Source organism: Triturus cristatus, chromosome 6 (assembly GCF_964204655.1).
Source record: "Triturus cristatus chromosome 6, aTriCri1.1, whole genome shotgun sequence".
NCBI classification, from domain to species: Eukaryota; Metazoa; Chordata; class Amphibia; order Caudata; family Salamandridae; genus Triturus; species Triturus cristatus.
In genome coordinates, this window is record NC_140589.1 from 1120556595 (window position 1) to 1120574689 (window position 18095).

At 44.7% G+C, this 18095-nt stretch overlaps 1 protein-coding gene across 12 annotated transcripts in view; it reads right to left on the bottom strand.

Moving 5' to 3' along the window:
- The window catches only part of DPY30 (dpy-30 histone methyltransferase complex regulatory subunit), a 215811-nt gene that overhangs the window by 87952 nt on the left and 109764 nt on the right, over positions 1-18095 (bottom strand). For 7 of the 12 annotated variants that reach the window (XM_085612003.1, XM_085612007.1, XM_085612000.1 and 4 more), the window contains one exon: positions 16796-16861. The exons of the other annotated variants lie outside the window; for them this stretch is intronic. In XM_085612003.1, the coding sequence (XP_085468129.1) occupies positions 16796-16861 (66 nt within the window). The remainder of the gene's footprint in view (positions 1-16795; positions 16862-18095) is intronic. 12 annotated transcript variants of the gene reach the window in all.

Below are 18095 nucleotides of genomic sequence, written 5' to 3' on the forward strand. Positions count from 1 at the left end.
TAAGCTACTCTTATGGCTAAAACGGATGAAGGGTGAAAACCCCAAACTCCTGAGGCTGTCCATTTTCCTACAGGGGTTGGACTATATAGTGGAACATAGACCTGGGAAGGACCATGCCAATGCAGATGGACTCTCCAGATATTTCCACTAAGAACATGAAGACTCAACTGGTCAAGGTTTGTTTATTGTCCTTGCCTGTTGGGGGATGGGGGGGGGGGGGGGGGGTGGTTCTTTGTGTAGGAAAATAGTATCTGCTTCTTACGGTTACCCCCACTTTTTGCTGATGTCTCACTGTTTTGGACTAGTCTGACTGGGATCCTGCTATACAGGACCCCAGTCTGGGAAACAGCCTTAATAACGAATTTCTAACAACGAGTGGACATTACAACAAATCCTACACAACGACCTGTTCCTGAACCACAACCTCATTAACCACTACTGTACCTGAACCACGACCTCCTTAACCAATACTGTGCCTGGCATACTAAGCCTGTACGAATAAGTAACTCAGTCTGATTTCAATTTTAAAAAAATAGAAAAATAATATTTTTTGATCTGTACATTTACCCATTATAATTATGCAGTCGTTAGATTAGATTTAGTTAAAATGTACCTTTTGATGCCAGTAGATGGCACTCTATGCTTGTTTTTAACTGATGCATACTGACCAGTGCTCAATGCGACTGTTCGGTGTGGTTTCCACACTTCAAATGGACACAAAATGTTGGTTGGCCAAATTTAAGAAAATGTTTTAAAACAAGACTATTGCATTTAAAAATGAAAAAAAGTTCTGGGATCCGTTTAAAAAAATAAATAAATCTGTGAGAATGTGTATTTTATATAATCTCGTTAAATAGTGCAATTTGTGTAAATGTTCCGTTGGTTATGCCAGCTTTATAGTTAGCATTGTAGTGTGTAAATATTAGAAAAAACGATGAAGGTTTTTTTATTTCACTGTTTAAATCATCCATAACTATATCTCTAAGTTCGTCGGTATTTTAAAAAAAGGATCATTTGATGGCTAATTTAAAGATTCATTAATAAAAATAGTTTTAAATAGAAGTGTTGTTTAACGTATTGGTAGAATCAGAAAATATGTAAATGGAAAAAAATTAGTGGTTCAGGAAGTCGTGGTTAAATACATAGTGGTTTAGCTTTGGTCGTTGTTTAGCCTTCGTGGTATAGGCACTCGTTATTTAAGTGGTAGTTGTTTAATCATAAAATCCCCCAGTCTATCTGCTTTCTCCCTTAAATTGCTACGCATGTACTTTAGGTACACTCCAGATTGCATACTGGGGTACCCTCATCAGTCCCTAGTATATGGTACACCATGTACCCAGGGCATAGGTACCCCAGACAACTCCCATGGGCTGAAGCATGTATTATGCCACCCCTGAGTTGCCATTCAAAATGACACAACAGGTCTGCTACAGCAACCTGTGTAAGCTGGAGCTTGCACCACTTACTTAGATATAGGTTCACTATATCTATCTAAATCACTACACTTAAAAACCTATCAGTCACCGCTATGGCTGGCCTTATCAATCCTGAAGGCAGGGTGCTGGGTTTTCTGTGAGAGGGTGCCCCTGCATGAGCACAGCCCCTCTGCAGCCTTCGGAGACCATTCTCCGGGGTTGTCTGTGATGCAGCCAGACATATTAAGTTGCATTATAACCTTGTGGTAAAGGCTAAATTTGAAACTGCACCTTAGAAACATGTGTTTGGTGTCAAACACCTTGGAATCATACCTCCACACCAGTAACTGGTGTGTGAGGTATGATTCCACCCTTCTGAAGCCACTACTGTGGGTCACCGGTCTACCCGGTACCAGCTTTCTCGACCCGGGCAGCACAAAATGGACGCTGCCAGCCAGACATGATTCTGCTCTCCTGCTGCTGAGCCAAGCTTGAGCAGAGGAAGGCATGACAATAGGCATCTTGTCACAAGGAGGTGTGACCGCCTCTCAGACAGGGTTTAGTGTATTGGGGCTGGGTGGGTGCACTCCGAGAGTGCTGGAAAGTCTGCACCGGAGGCACATTTGGTGTCCCTGTGCATAGTCCAGCTCAAACCAGTTCTGGGATCCATTGGCTCCTGCTCTGGCGTGAAACTGGAAAAAGGACATGGGTGTAGCCACCCCTCTGTCCTGCCCCTCCCCTAGGAGGGTCCCCTGAATCTGTCGAACCCTTTTCCCCTTGGTATAAAGTGGGCTACCTGGCTACAGGACTTTAGATTTTACCTGGACAAGATACTACCAAGAAGAAAACCAAGTACTTCAACTGTGTGCACGACGCTGGACGACTTCAGAATCTCCTTTGGAGTAAATGAGTTGCTCCCCTGCACTAGGATTTGCTTGAAGTCCTCGTAGAAGTGTCCTTAAACCATAACTTGGCAACCGCGACTTTCCCATAGAGTTGTACGGTGCACGCGGTCGTGTTTCCTCACTGCACCCGTCCTCCGTGGGCTCCGTGTGTCACTGCCTTGGGTGGTTCCTTGGGGTCCCAGCGATTCTACGTGCTCTAGGCACTGTGTCTAGCCAAGTTGTGATTGTTATACCCTTTTTTTTTACTATATGGTTCAGTCTCCCCCTGGAGATCGCAATGTATTGTGCTACTTACGAATGTTCTATTGATTCAGTATTGTGTTCTAATCTCGTGTAGAGACTAGTAGAGAGTGTTATATTAATAAATACATCTTTTTATATATAACTACTGTGTGGTTCTCCTTTCATTCCTTCAAGAATAAGCCTGGTGGCTGCTCTCCACAGCTACCACTTGGATAGCTTTCCAAAGGTTATCTTTGACCTCATACATCATAAGGGTTGTGTGGACTGGTAGAGGGTGCCCACTTTAATTAGTGGACAGCATATACCAGGCACCTTCTCACAGTGGCCACAGGACATGGGGGTTCCACCTACACCAGTACGGAAAGGGAGGATCTTAGGAATCCTCTTTGATGATAAATTCTACTTTGAAGACCGGGTAAATGCTCTTGCCTCATCAGTATTCTTTACCTTAAAAATAATTAGAAAGATCTGTCGTTCTATCCCTCTGGACCGTCAAAAACAGTAGTTACTACTTTAGTCTTAGCTAAACTAGATTATGGAAATGCCCTTTTCATTGGCATCCAGAAACACATCTCTTCTAAAACTCCAGATGCGGCAAAATGCCTCCGCCCGGCTTCTTGCAAGAATTCCAAAATATCAATCAGCATCATAGGCCTTGATCAAATTATATTGCCTCCCAGTTGCAAGGAGGGTGTAATTCAAGGCTCTGGGAGGCAATATAATTTGCATTATGCTTTTATATAACAAAATATTTTATATTTTATAATAAATAAAACAGATTGAAAAAGGCAGTACGGGGGGGGGGGGGGGGGTGAGGAATGCACAACTGACTGGGTTGGAGAAAAAGAACAAGGTCACAAACAACCACATTATATAAAGGAACATTTTGGGAGTGAAAAGCCAGCTGAATGGTTTGACACAAGGCTTCAGTCAAGAATACTTTATTCGACAACTTAATGCCTTAAAAGTGATCACATTAAACAACAATACATATCAATGACACGGTTTAAAAAATGAAAGGGCTAAAGTATTCCCTATGACCAATCTAAAAAAGCAGCAATATAAGAGCTTTGTAAAATACAATGTGCAAAAAAGCAGAGACCCTGTATAAGAGTTACTGGACTCAGACCAATAAGCTAAAAGCTGGTAGGTTATAAAATACAAACATTATAGAGTATTATAAAATGCAAGACACATAAAAGCATTCCCGATGACGGGCCAGGAGATCGCAAACTAAAGTGCATGGCAATAGAGTGCAAGGTACTAGGAAATGAACTCATGATTCCAAGGGCTATACATATATACGTACATCAATTTTTAGGCAGGTAAAAAAAATACAATCCTGGATAAGACCTTGGCTAAGAAGCATCACCCTCCTTCTCTTTCGAGAATTGCCCAGGACCAGCTCAGGAACTTTGCCACCCCAATTAGAATGGTGGGGTCGCCGCCATTTTTCAGTAAACTTTTAGCGATCAATGCTGAATTCGTACCCAAGTTTCTACACAAGGGTTTAAGCCACACACTTCTGGGTAAACGGTAGGCAGGGCAAACATATAAAAGATGGTCAATATTTTCAACAAGGTCTACGCAAAATGGACACTTGTCTCCCTTACCAGTTGACCAATTGCGGGTAAATTTCCTGAGCGGGAGGGTTTCTACTCGAAATTGATGAAACAACCTGCGGTCTCTAGGTTTCGTGATCAAATCCCAGTAGCCTTCCATCCGGGGGTCATCTTTAAAATCCCAAAAAACTCTTGTCAGTGGGGAACCACCCGTGATGGAGTGCCTCCGGTTTTTGATCAAATTCCAGAAGGCTGCTTTATACAGTACTTTCATTGGGAATACAGCCGACTCGGGAGACACCCATAAGTCCCTCATCCCCCATCTCAGTAAGAAGGGATTTAATTTTGGAGAGCCAAGGGATCTGATTAGCACGATCCATACCCCTTATTTCAAGTAGAGCGTTGGCAAAAGGGAGTAATTCTGGGACCGTCCAGAGCCTTCTCCAAAAAGCCAACATTCTAAAATGAACAATGTCCTCAATAGCATTGCAACCCAGGTCAAGGAGAAGGGGAATACGGGGGGGGTGATCGAGGGAGGCCCACAATAGATCTTATAAACTTGTTTTGGGCCAATGTTAAATCGGTTAGGTTACTATACCCCCAGATCTCAGCACCATAGAGAATAGCTAGTATGATTTTCAGGGGGTAAATTTTAACTACTGGAGCTATAGGCTTGGTCTGGGAAAGCCTGTGTTCCTTTGTCAGTGCCCCCGCTAACTGAGAGTGTTTCAGTACAAGTAGCTTCACCTGGAGGGACCAGCTCAATTTTTCACCTATGGTGATAACCAAATAGGTGAAGACATTGGCCTGTTCCAGGAGCTTCCCGCTCATGTAGACTCTTGCAGTTACAGGCCTCGACCCGTGGAGTACCATAAATTTGGTCTTACCCACGTTGATCGCTAGCTCATGGTCGCTGCAGAACTCCTCAAAGCGAGACAGTGGCAACTGAAAGCCCTGCCTCGTCTTGGATAAAATCAGAGTATCGTCAGCGAACATGAGCAGAGGTACCCTTTGGCCGTCCAGCATAGGCGCGTCTGTGGGGAAGTTGTCAAAATACTGTACCACCCCATTGATTAACAGTGAAAAAAGTGTTGGGGCCAGGACACACCCCTGGCGAACACCCTTCCCCACACTAAATTTCTCAGTAACCTCACCTGGTTTCCCCCACCTAACCTGTGCATAGTTAGAGTTGTGGAGTTTAATCACGAAGTCCACCAATTCCTTGGGCATCCCCAATCCCAACAAAACATCCCACAGTTTGGATCTGGGAACGAGGTCAAACGCAGATTTTAGATCTACGAAGGCTGCAAAAATCAAGCCCTTACCTAGAATAACTTCCCTCCAATAGAGCATGACAAATCTGAAAACCTGATCTAAAGTCCCCATGTGAGCCCGGAATCCTACTTCTAAGGGAGATAAAATGTTTTCATTAGACATTCAATTCTGGATCCTGCCCAAAAGGACCCGGGCTATAACTTTTTGTAGAGCGTCAATGAGGCTGATGGGCCTATAGTTGGCCGGGGCGGAGCGATCCCCCTTCTTGTAGATCGGGATGATTTCCGCCCCAGACCAGGAAGGTGGGAAAGGAGTTCCCCCCGCCAGAGAATTAATCAAGGTCGTAATGTAGGGTACCCAGAGGTCACCAAGCTGTTTAAATAAATCTGGGGGGATGCAGTCGGGCCCAGGTGCCTTACCGCTTGGGAAATTCCTTATTACCACCTCAACCTCCTTGGTGCTAAACGTCAGGGGAGTATCTATGCATATAATTGGTGTACTAGTTTCCCTCTCCATACCCTGGCGGTATTGAGCTTCAAAGAAAGCAACCCAAAGGTGTGGATCCACGTTATTATTAGGGGTGATCAACCTTTGCCCGTTCCCCCATTTTATTAGGTCCCAAAACTGTGTCATATTCCTCCCATTGCAAGCCAATAACAGGTCCTTCCAACGCTCCTCGTCCCAATCTCTTTTTGCAGAACTTAAGGTAGATTTATAAAGTATCCTGGACTGTTAGATAGAAGTGTGATTCCTAGATTTAATAGCTTTTACGAGTGCCTTGTGAGTGGACCTACATAGGTCATTATACCAAGAGATGGATTCTAGCTTGCGATTCGCTCTAACCGGCTTGGTGTTAATAAAATACATTTTCAGCTTGCTAAAGAGCTCAGTGTGAATTGTTGGGAGTGAATCTTTGAGAGTCTCCTGCGGGCCACAATCATTGATTTTCCTCAAAGATCCTATCACTAATCCCCTGATTTCTAGCACACTTTTTTCGTCGAGGGCCACCTTCCTTCTCCCAACGAACCCTTCTCAGATCGTTTCCCAGTGTTACATGGTTTGAACTGCTGTCGGGCCCCAGAGTGGCAGTGGGGCCGAAGCTCAGACCTTTTAGTGTTCGTACCAAGGGGTTATGATCACTTTCGGGGCGAGAATGTACTTCCATATCTACGACGTGGTGCCAGGATTCGACTTTTACAAGGATGTAGTCAATCCTGCTTTTGTGGCGGCCGTTGTCAAAGGTCGCCACCCCCAGTGCGTCAGACTTGGTCCTGCCGTTGACTGCCCTAAGACCCCATTCCAGGCACAACCCTTTAACCTGGAGTGCGGCCTCGGTCCATTTTTTAATAGGTGGAAGGTCCAGCTGAGGCACACCCCAGAGAGAGTCCACCTCCTCGCTAAGCCTTCCATCATCACCGTCCAGCGGCTCATAACATGTATTAAGATCTCCGGTGATGATCAAATTGGTGTTCAAAGCACCCACCCTAAAAGGGTCTCAAGGGCTACAATTACCTGATAACTCCTGCCCCCCGTTTGACCTCTAACATAAATATTAAACGGGGATAAATCAAGGCCGCCTGAAGATCTTACTCTTATAGCAAGAAGATTGGGATTATCAAAGGGAATCTCGACCACGGATACCCCCTTGGTTTGCCTAACCCAACATGTTAGGCCACCTACCGGCCTCCCCCTTAAACCCTTAATAGCCGGTTTCGAAAAGTGTAGATAACCGGCATGGAACACGTTATCCACTGACCAGGTTTCCTGAAACGACCGTATGTCCACTCTGTTGATAAAGGCTGACCAATCTAATGACCCAATATTTTATACCAGCCCCGCTATATTCCACAAAGAAATAATCATGTGTACTTTCTGAGGAATAGAAAGCAGGCCCCCAGTAGCAGCATCTGGGGACAAAGAGCAACTAACCGGGGTTAATACAGCAGGAGAGGGAACCAGGGTTTGGACAAAGGGTCAACTGGATTAGAAGAACTGGAGGTAGATATCGCTCCAACTGTCCCGAGACCTCCTATCACTACTCCCCCAGGGACACCCACCCATTGTCAATCTATGTCTTCAAGAGAAGAGAGGGCATCAAAACGGTTATTAAGCTGAGTAGGAAAGTCTGGCCTAGGGTAATTACCTTGGGCTAGTCGGCCATCCCTGTGTCTCTGTTGATAGAAGAAGCCAAGGGGAAGTATGCCAATGGATACCCCCTCAGCTGGCGCATGACCGACCGTCTCCAAGATATAACGGACCAGACCCGGAGACCTAAAGCTCAGAACTACACAATCCCCTTTTAAAGTTTTGGCAGAGTGCCCAACCCATTTAATCCGCCTAGCCATTTTAAAATTCTCGAATAAACCGACCCCAATGTCTGTCACTTAGTTCAGGTGGTGTAGGGCCTTGTTTTTAAGAGAGGACCAGTGTTCTTGTGTGCCCGGGGGAAGGGGAGGAACATTCGCCAGGATAATCGTGTAGGGAATCACTTCGGGGAGGGGCAGATGGAGATGGGAGTGCCTCGAATTATGCCCTACAACACTGTTGATATCCGACCTCCGAGGGCTCCTTGGCACTGATGGAACCTGGTTAGGGGTTATCTCAACATTGCTCGACTTGGTTGGGTAGATAGATCTTACATTACCAGCTGAATCTACCCCAGCCACATGTGGTTCGACTTGTACCTTTGCACCATTCTGGTCCTTATGAGTGTCCCCCACCGAGGCCAAGATGTTACCAGTAGTAGCTGCTCTATAGTGCAGGGCCTGGTCCTCGTGTGAAAAACGTGCCAGGGCGTCCTCAATCCTAGCTAGCCTATGGTCAACAGAATCCAGTCTTTTGGTAAATGGTTCAAGTAAAGCAGCTAATTGCTCCTTAAGAGCAAGAAAAGGGTCATTCCCACTCACAAGATGATTAGAATCAGTAGAAGCTTTAGGAGGGTTGTCGGAGGATACAGTACTTGAGTTACCAAAAACAAATACCCCATTCGTGGCAGTGGGTGGAAAGAGAGGCTTATGTTTTATGATGCTACACTCCTTCCTTACTTTTTTCTGTGCCGCTTTATTAGAACTCCCCACCACTTTCATTCCTCTAGTTGTTACTCCAGCAGGGAGACACGGGGGGCTTTGTGGAGGCGGCAAATGATGCACACAATTAGTAAAGTCTGGACTAGGCGGTCTTGACAGAATACAAGTGGACGGAGCAACTGCTTCTGGTGAAGACCGAGTAGTATGTGAGAGCGTACATAACGTGGGCCCCCCCTAAAATCCTGGGATCTAAGGAAAGTCTTCTTTCAGTAGCCTCAATTTCGTGGATTAGGAAGGATTCCGCTCTTTTTAGGAATGTGTCCAGGGTGCCAACCACCCTATCGCCAGTTTTGCGTTTGTTCATTGTAGGGGTACTTAACAGCCCACAAACACACCTGCTACAGCAAGGGAGAGGGTACAAACGATACCAAACTTGAACACTCCTACCTCAGGTGCCAATGGAACACAGATTTGACAATGTTAATAAGGTGGCCCGGCCCAGCCCCGCCCTTGTCCCGGGCTTCTCGCGGGGCGAGGGACCAGGCTGTCCTTTATGCACCTCCTGGCACGTGGTCAGCTGTCATCCTGGCCCAGGGGATCCTGGGAGTTGTAGTTTTCCAGGACCGGCGGAGCCAAGCCCGGCCGGTCCCTCGTCTCGCAGCGGCGCCGACGGTGCTGGAAGGAGGGGGCGGAGCCAAGCCCGGCCACGGGAGCAGCAAAGAAGCAGGAGAATGGTCGAGACCAGGCAACCAACAGGGGAGAACATCAGGTGCATCATCTGCATCGAATCCTAAGATGGTAGTGTCAGGACAGATAAGGTATTGGCAGCCAAACCTGGGCTGTAATGGCTATCAACTCCAACAACGTATTTTGCAGTTCTTAAAGGCGTTTAGCCCTAATGAAGGGTTATGCAAAGATAAAGGCCTCAGTCCTCGTGGCCAGAGTTTTGGTTCACGAGGCCTTTCTGATCTTATTATGGCTGGCACTGGACAATACCAAAAGGATGGCATAGTGGACATGTCTTATTACGTTATACCGATTTGTATAGCACACTTATCACCCGAGAGGTGTACCTCATGTGAGAAAGGATGTGAAGACCAGAAGTCCTGGGGTTACTGGATGCAGGGAAGACATGCAAAAGGGTGGACTGGAGGTTCTTGCGGAAAGTGTGGTTATGTAAGGGATTTGATAAGGCTTTTGTGAATTGGAAGAAACCTCACTAACAGTAAAGGTCAATGGACAGTTGTCAAATCCAAATAGACTGGGGGGTTACAGGGCTGATCCGTGTCACTCTTTTTTTGTGTTTAACTTTGTTTTTATTGATTTTACAACAATTTGTAGTTTACAGTGTAGTGTGTCAAGACAGAACATGGTGTTATAGAAATAGCTCACGCATGTACTACCTGCACATCAACCAATTTTAACTGGTACAGGGTTCTTGTCCAATAATCGATTGAAAATAATATGCTGTTTTAACTTAAAGAATATGTAATCAACAACATAATGGTCCATGTCACTCTTTAATGCAAGCAATTAATGGTAGGATTGATTCCCCATGCTAAATGGAAGAGCAGGCAGGCAAGCTATCTTCCTCCAGGACGAATAGGTTTTCTCCAGGGTTGGCAGGGGAACTGTAGGCCTATGCTGATGTGGAAGAACTCACTAGCTATAAAATTGTCATCGCCAAATCGGAGTTTATAACACACAAAGAAACACCAGGGTCTCAAGCTAGAGAAAGCAAGAAGAAACAATAGTAACCTTACTGTAATTGGATATTCCTTTTGAAGGAGGATTTCCCTCACCAACCAATGGTGGCATGCGTCATCCTCCGGAATCTTCTTGCACTGTGCCAGCTTGTAATCGGTGTGGGCTAGAACTCCATCACTATGAAGGAGGAGCTCTACGGATGTTTTTTTAGAGATATTGTACATATCCTAGGGTGAGCTGGGTGGTGGTGAGGTACGCAGAGTGTGCAACCGGTGATATAGTGATTTAAAACTGGCTACAGGGTACATGTACACCTTTATTTATGGACCCCTGGTTCAGGATTAAAACAAGGGGCACTCCAGTAGTGGATTCGTCCTGCCTGAATGTGTCACCAGAAAAAGTCAACATGTTTCTGCCATATAACCCTCAAATGAGGGGTTTTGGCATTTGTCAGGACATACAAAAAGAAAATGCCCTGTTTCTGGGGACACTCACCTGCCAACAACCCTGCCGCCACCGCCACAGAGTCCTGCCGCCAGTGCCACCATTCCGGGACCACAATACCCGGCAGCAACAGCGGCGCGCACGCCGCCTACTCGCACAGCAAGTGCCAGGAGGCGCTTATTAGGTTTACATGGCTCCGGCGGAGCGGGAGCCCTGTTTCTGAGGACACTCACCTGCCAACAACCCTGCCGCCACCGAGTCCTGCCGCCAGTGCCACCATTCCGGGACCATAATACCCGGCAGCACCAGCGGCACGCACGCCGCCTATGCGCACAGCAAGTGCCAGGAGGCGCTTACAGGGCTCCCGGGACGCGCACGGGCAGCGCCGGGCGAACCCTGGGCCAAGGGCGGGCCCGTCTGAGCCCGTCCGGGACCGTCAGAGGCCGGGCTGGGCCATCCCCCCCTGACGTCACCATCATTAATCAGCTGGTTCCTGCAGTGGTGAGTGTGGTTTTTGCATCCATCTCATGTCCGGGGAGAACACCATCATGGGCAAACGAAACCCAACTCCCGCAGTGCTTAATACCACGTCTATTGACACCATGCTGGATAGGGCGATGAATATAGTCAGTACTGAGATTGAATTGACTGAGAGGCGCCTGTCCCTGGGCTTAACTAAACCTCATTCTGCCACACAAAATGAGAACATCGATGTAAGTTCCCCCCAACTAATGACACATAGTGAGGCTGATCATGGCCTACATGGCTCACATTTACTAACCGGAGAAAATACACCAGATGCTGAGGAAACTGGTCACATAGGGGTAACAGTAGACCTTGCATCCGGGAGTTGCCCAATTGACATTTTAGTCTCGGCAACTACAGACATATCCCCGAATCCAGAAGTATGTGGAGCAAAAAGGAAAAGGAAGACAGCGAAACCAGTTTGCTCTAAAGGCAAACAACCTCCACGCTTGAACTCCCAACATACCACGCTAAATACGTGGATCCAGGGCCCGAAAGCCCCAGTGGACCTAACACCCTGCAGCGACCCAATTGATTCAGTTTCATTGGAAATGTTAAATAATTCTGCACACACTCAGACAATCTATACAGATTCCTTTTTCTAATTTTACACTTGGGGATACTGCTATGGACATTATTATAGACACATTGTATGGCAGAGTTAAAGTGCTTGTTGATAAGAACTTTGCAAACCTATGGAAGCGCTTAGATCGTTTGGAATCCCTAACTACTAGGGTAAAATCCCCCAGTAAGGAATCTAAACAGCCATCCCAACAGGGTAGCCTCCAGAAAAAATTAGTTCAGAGCGAGCAACAATTGTCCATAACTTTAAAGCAGCCCCCTGTCTCCTGTGATACTAGAGATCACATCTTTTTAAAATCACGCACTGACTCGGTTAATACCCAAAATATAATTCCCACTGTTTTATCACATCCTACTACACAAACTGGTGTTCATGCCGTCTCCACAGCTTGTACGAGCGCCGTCGGCATCAATATCAGTGGGTATGCCGAGTCAAATAAGGATGTTTTAAGTCTCCCCCCAGCGTCTTGTCCGTATGTCCTGATTCTCGGAGGGGTGCCTCCATTAGAGAAGAACAAATCTGAGTCCTGGGAACAATTACGGAACAAAAGTGTGGATTGGTTGGCTAAATACAAAGGGTACAGGAGGTCTTACATAAATGATATTTTAATGGTACAAAGGGTGGGTTGGGTCGGTGGAAAAAACTATCTGGGGCGATTGTATTGTTATCAATTTCCGCCGACCAAGCCTTGTTAGATCAATACTGGCCGCAAGGGAGACTAACTGCCCCCTACCTACAAACATCTGTGCACTACCTCTTGGTTTCTTTTATAGACCACCATTTGAACAGCAATCACCAATCGGCCCCTCATACCAGTCCGTAAATAGGTTCTCTGCCATTTCCGATCTCGATACCCTTGATTGACCTTCACTTAAATCCCAATCGATCGAACCAGCCCCTCCGGCACCTATGGAGATTATCCCAGCTAATAACGATGCTGAGGCTGAAATTATTTTTGTAAATGATCGTCCTGACTCACTATTACAGGTGTTGAGCTGGAATGTGGCCGGATTGGCTTCCAAATTAAATATCGATGAATGGGTCAATATGGTATATAAACACGACCTCCTTATGTTTCAGGAGACTTGGGCAACCAAAGAGTTATATCTTGAAGGATATGAATGTTTTAATATGATCTCCCCCCATCCCAAGCAAGGCAGACCCTCAGGTGGTCTATCGATATGGGTTAGTATCGCATCGGGCGGCAGTGTAAAATCAATTCCCACCAAAAATGCCAATTTTCAAGCTTTGATATACACACGGGGGGGAGGGGTTCGATTTGTTTTATTAATTTTTATAATATTGATTTTCTAACCACACCTAATGTGAATTTTGTTAACCTCTTCAACTTTATTTCGGATATGGATAATTTGTTGGGAAAGCAAAGACTGGTAGGGATATGTTTGGGGGCGACTTTAATGCGAAGATTGCAGGGGGAAATACCTTGACCCCCATCCAGCATATTTCAGTCAATCCGTGAAAAAGGGGGTATGAATTAATAGATCATTTATTAAATAGCAGTCTTTCAAATGTTATGGACATTGCAGCTGTAAATATTGAGGATAGCCTAATACCCACTTATAGAGGTCTTGGCCGAGCCTCCATTATAGACTACGTTTTTATATCAGCACTATTAGAAGACCATTTAGCTGCAGCAGAGGTTAAAGCATCCATCTTTGGGGATCATAATCCAATTTTAGTCTCTTTTAGGGCTGCCCTTAGACCTGACCCTAGAAAAGAGCCAGGGGCCGATAAAATAGAATCTTCCACAGACAACTTAAGAGTTAAATGGAAGGGCGTGGATTGCCCCAGGGTGTTCCAAAAGATGGTAAAAACCGATCCATCACTTTGTGAGACTTGTCTCACATTGGACAATCCTAACCCAGAGGCAGTTTCTGCTTTTGTCCTACTATGTGCAGGCATTAAAAAACTGATGTTGAGACCTGTAGTTCCACTCAGTCCCGACCCTAGGTGGTTTAACAATACTTGCTCTAGGGCAAACAGAGAACTTAGAGCCGCCCTATCAGCTTCCCCCAGAGACCCGAACCGTATTAGATTATTAAGGTATATTTATAAAAGAGCAGTGAAGCAGAGGCAAGATGTGATTTTAAAAGAGCACTGGAGTAAATTGGCTTGTTCTGCAAAGCTTAATAATACAAATGGTTTTTGGACAGCCGCCAAGTCACTAAGAGCGTTTGGCAATACACTCACCCCGTTAAGTTGTAATATAACGAGTGAAGCGTGGGTAGCCCATTTTTCAAAAATATATGCTGTTATATCTCAGTGCGAAGATACTTTTGACAACCTCGCTGCTGCTCAAATTCAAATATCTTTATCGGAAGTTGAGGATACAATTAACCAGAGTCTGGGCAACAAAGCACCGGGCCCGGACGGGCTACCAATCGACCTTATAAAATCTAGGCCACAGTTTTGGGCCCCTTTGCTACTCAATGTTTAACATGTTTGACAACAACTAAAATCCCCAATAATTGGTCTACATCTGTAATTGTTCCCATCTTTAAAAAGGGAGATCGATCCAACCAGAGTTGTTATAGACCAATCTCTCTAATTGATAATACCCTTAAGATATTGGGGAGGGTCTTATTTAACAAAATCAGAACTTGGTCAGAGGAGGAAAACATATTAAACAAATGCCAGCTGGGTTTCCAAAGTCATCTTGGAACGGTGGAACAGTGTCTCAATCTTAATTTAATTATAGGAAAATATACCATCGCTCGACACAGTCCCCTTTACCTAGCATTTATGGATCTCACCTCCGCATTTGATTTTGTTAATAGATCTCGGCTCTGGCAATGCCTTTTAGACTACGGGTTGAACAAAGACATGGTGTATTTTTTAGCGTATTTACATAGGGATTTAAGGGCTCGGGTGAGAATAAGCACGGATGGGGCAGTTTCAGGGGACATAGTGGTTGGAAGAGGCGTCTGACAAGGGTGTGTCCTTGCCCCACTATTGTTTATTTTATATGTTAATGAGCTACATAATGCGTTGTCTGACCAAACCACAGATGCCCCAATAATTAATGGTAATAAACTGCCTGCTCTATTATATGCAGATGATGCTGTTTTAATGGGACGCACACCCAATGCTCTGCGTATTTTAGTTCGGGGTTTTGTAGTTTTTATGAATAGTCTGAATCTTTGCACAAATTTTAAGAAATCTTTTTTAATGTGTTGTGGTCCTAAAAAATGCCTTATTAATGTCATTACCTCTGGCTCAGATACCCTGTTAAGCATTCGCACTTTCCCGTACTTGGGTTTACAATTTTCAGATAATGGATCCTGGGCACATCATTTGGCATATGGCCGGACCAAATTTTTAAAAGCAGTTAATTCGATAATAAGTCTCCCTCAACCGAAAAGAATCGAGGTAGTACTGTCCCTACTTAAAATGTATAGGATACAATGTGTACCAATCATGACCTATGGGGCTGAAATTTGCGGTTTTATAAACCTGAAAAGCATCCAGGTTGAAGAAAATAGATTTTGCAGGAGAATTTTGGGGTTACCAATTTCATCATCTACTTTTGCCTGCCATAACGAGTTAAAATTATCTTACTTGGAGGATTATATTAGGTCCCGCCCGGTCATGTTTTGGCTAAAGGTCGGGCAAAATCCGGCAGCCTCGCTAACAAGGGAGATTATAGTTGATTGTTTAAAATGTGACAGGGGAGGAGACATACCGTGGCTCGCAGAAGTACAGGCAAATCTGACAAGAGTTAATCTTGGTCATATCTTTCATAAACCAGACCAACTAAATGGAATTGATAAAAAGATTGTCCGCAAAGCCTTGTATAAACACTATGGGGACATAAGATATGCATATGAACACACCAAAGTATCCGTGGCACAATATATATCAATGGCAGAAGAAGGTCGACCTTCCTCTTGTTTACCAGCTAGTTATCTTTTAAGAGATATCACTCCCTGGGAGCGAAGCCTTCTTTTTCACCTTAGACCCGGCACAATAAAATACATGCTGTGTTTTCCCTTAGGCTATCAACCCAATATTGAAGATTTGGCTTGCCCCTGTGGCAACCTATGAAAGCAGTCTATGTTGCATTTCTTGTTCTTCTGCACTTTTTATCAAAAGTACAGTATGCAGCTTCTGATCCCATTTTTTTAGGGCTAATGGAATAACGGATCTTAAGGTTGCATATAAAATTATTCTTCAGCTTAATGGTGAGGATTTAACATTTCGAGCTTGCACTTTTCTAAAAATGGCTATCCGCTCACGTTCTTCCATGAATTCTTGAATATTGGACTTGGACGCACTATATGCACTTTTTGATTTTATATGTAAGCAGGGTAATATGTGATATGAGCGATATCTGGACATATAGAGCACCATGTATGGAATTTAATAAGTTTGTCCTTTTTTGCTGCTATTTTTCTCAGTCCTATTTGCACTTTGAACATTGGCACTTTCTCACACGATGCTGCTATTTGCAATACTGGTAATAATCTTGTGATGATTATTAAATTGTTTTATGTGGTTTGCTTTTAATAGAAGCGGAGGGCTTTTTAATGTGACTTAATAATGTGTCCATCCTTGCTGCTATCTTTTGAAATATTTGCATTTTGCACTTTGGCATTTTAGCATATGAAGCTGCTATTGAACATGCGTGATAATTCTGCAATGTTTCACTGAATTGTTTTATAGTCTAGCTCTGCTCTTAAAACTTAAAGATGATGGATCAATGTAAATGCTTTTAGGATTAATTATGTGAGAAATGTTTGTACTTTTATGGATAGCGCATATCCGAATAAAGATCAATGAAACTGAAAATGCATCTGCTCAAAGAAAGTGCTCAAAATGAAATAATACACTTTCGCACAGTGGTCCACTGTCAAAGTCAGAGAGGAGCCACTGTCAGTCAACCTGTAAAGGAATATAGACAGCTAGGTTACTGTTTCAAAGAGGTGGCAGATAAAGATTTGTGCCACCAATCACCCAAATAAATGTGATGAAGCAAAATTAAATTATTAATACACATTTCACCTAGATTAAGGTACGATTCATACACCTGCTACAACATATACATATTCTGTCAGACAGGTGTGCATGCAACAAAACCCAAAAGGCTTACCCGCAATCGTTGGGTGTGGTGCCTCAACTCTGGGGCCCTGGCATGGGACTCGGGGTGCTCTCTGTCCTATAGAGAAGATGTAGGAGAGAGTAGGGGTAGAGGATGAAGCTCTGTGTTACTGAGACGTTAGGAGGAAAGGAAAAAGCCGTCTAACAGGCAACAGCATAATCAGCATGTCAGAACAGGTGTGTGCTTCATGAGATATGTATAGATAGATATATATAATCCTCTCTGCATGTAGAGGGATCTGTGATTGTTATCGGCAAGAAAGCCTATAGAGGGCGTGTCAAGTTTTTCAGGGCACTGTAAGCAATTAACAAGAATTTTAGAGGTAGAGACGGCTGCACCAATCTGGTGCTGTTAGTATAAAAACACACAAAGCCCTCGATGCATTCGGATGCTCAGTAAAGCAACATTTCGGAAAGAGAGAACTAAAGGATGACACGTAGCCAGGACTGGAGGGTAAACAGAATGAAGGGTGCCACATAAAAACAGGTCATGTGTCTCATTGTAACAGGGGCCCATACTTGACATTGAAATTAAATATGAAAGTGAAAAATACGGGCACAGACAAGACAATTTAAAAGCAGGCGGCATGGCGCTCTGAAACAATGGCCAGGAGTCAGGGGTCCACCATATGTTCATAGGAGTAAATATCAAAGTATACGTTTCAAACACTGACAGGGCAATTTGAAAAGCAAGCGGAATGCCACTGTGATGAAAAAACAGAAAAAGAGGCTGATTCGCCGCGGAGGACGCGCTTCCCTATAGAGAGCCCACAGACAGCTGCATCCAACGCCAGGTTCAAGGACACTGGCAGCGGGCCTGGACCTCTCAAATGTAAGCCAGCAAGCGCCAGAGGGCATGTGCCCATGACTGCTTCATGAGAATCATGGGAAATGTAGTTTATGGGCACGTGCATAGACATCAATGTTGTGGCATACAGATGGCATTACTGAAGCGCCACTCACAAACGAACACGTCTACATGTGCATCATAGAAATTGTAGTTTTTGGTTTTAAGCAGCGTGTATAGGGCACCTGCGTGGCATGCAGAAGGCGTTAGTGATGCGCACAGAGCAGACAGACCCTGAAGGCGGCAGAAATTAAATCTCAAAGTCAGAGCATGCCGGCAGCACTGAACTGCTCGATTACTGAAATCAGCGTGTCAAGTATATATCACTATAGTCAGGTGAATGTGCAGAGCGTGTAAATCAGCCCTCCAACGTAAATGTATCAAAAGGATATATTGTGTATAGGAGAGTTGCGTACACATCTATCTGAGAGAGCCTATATGCAAT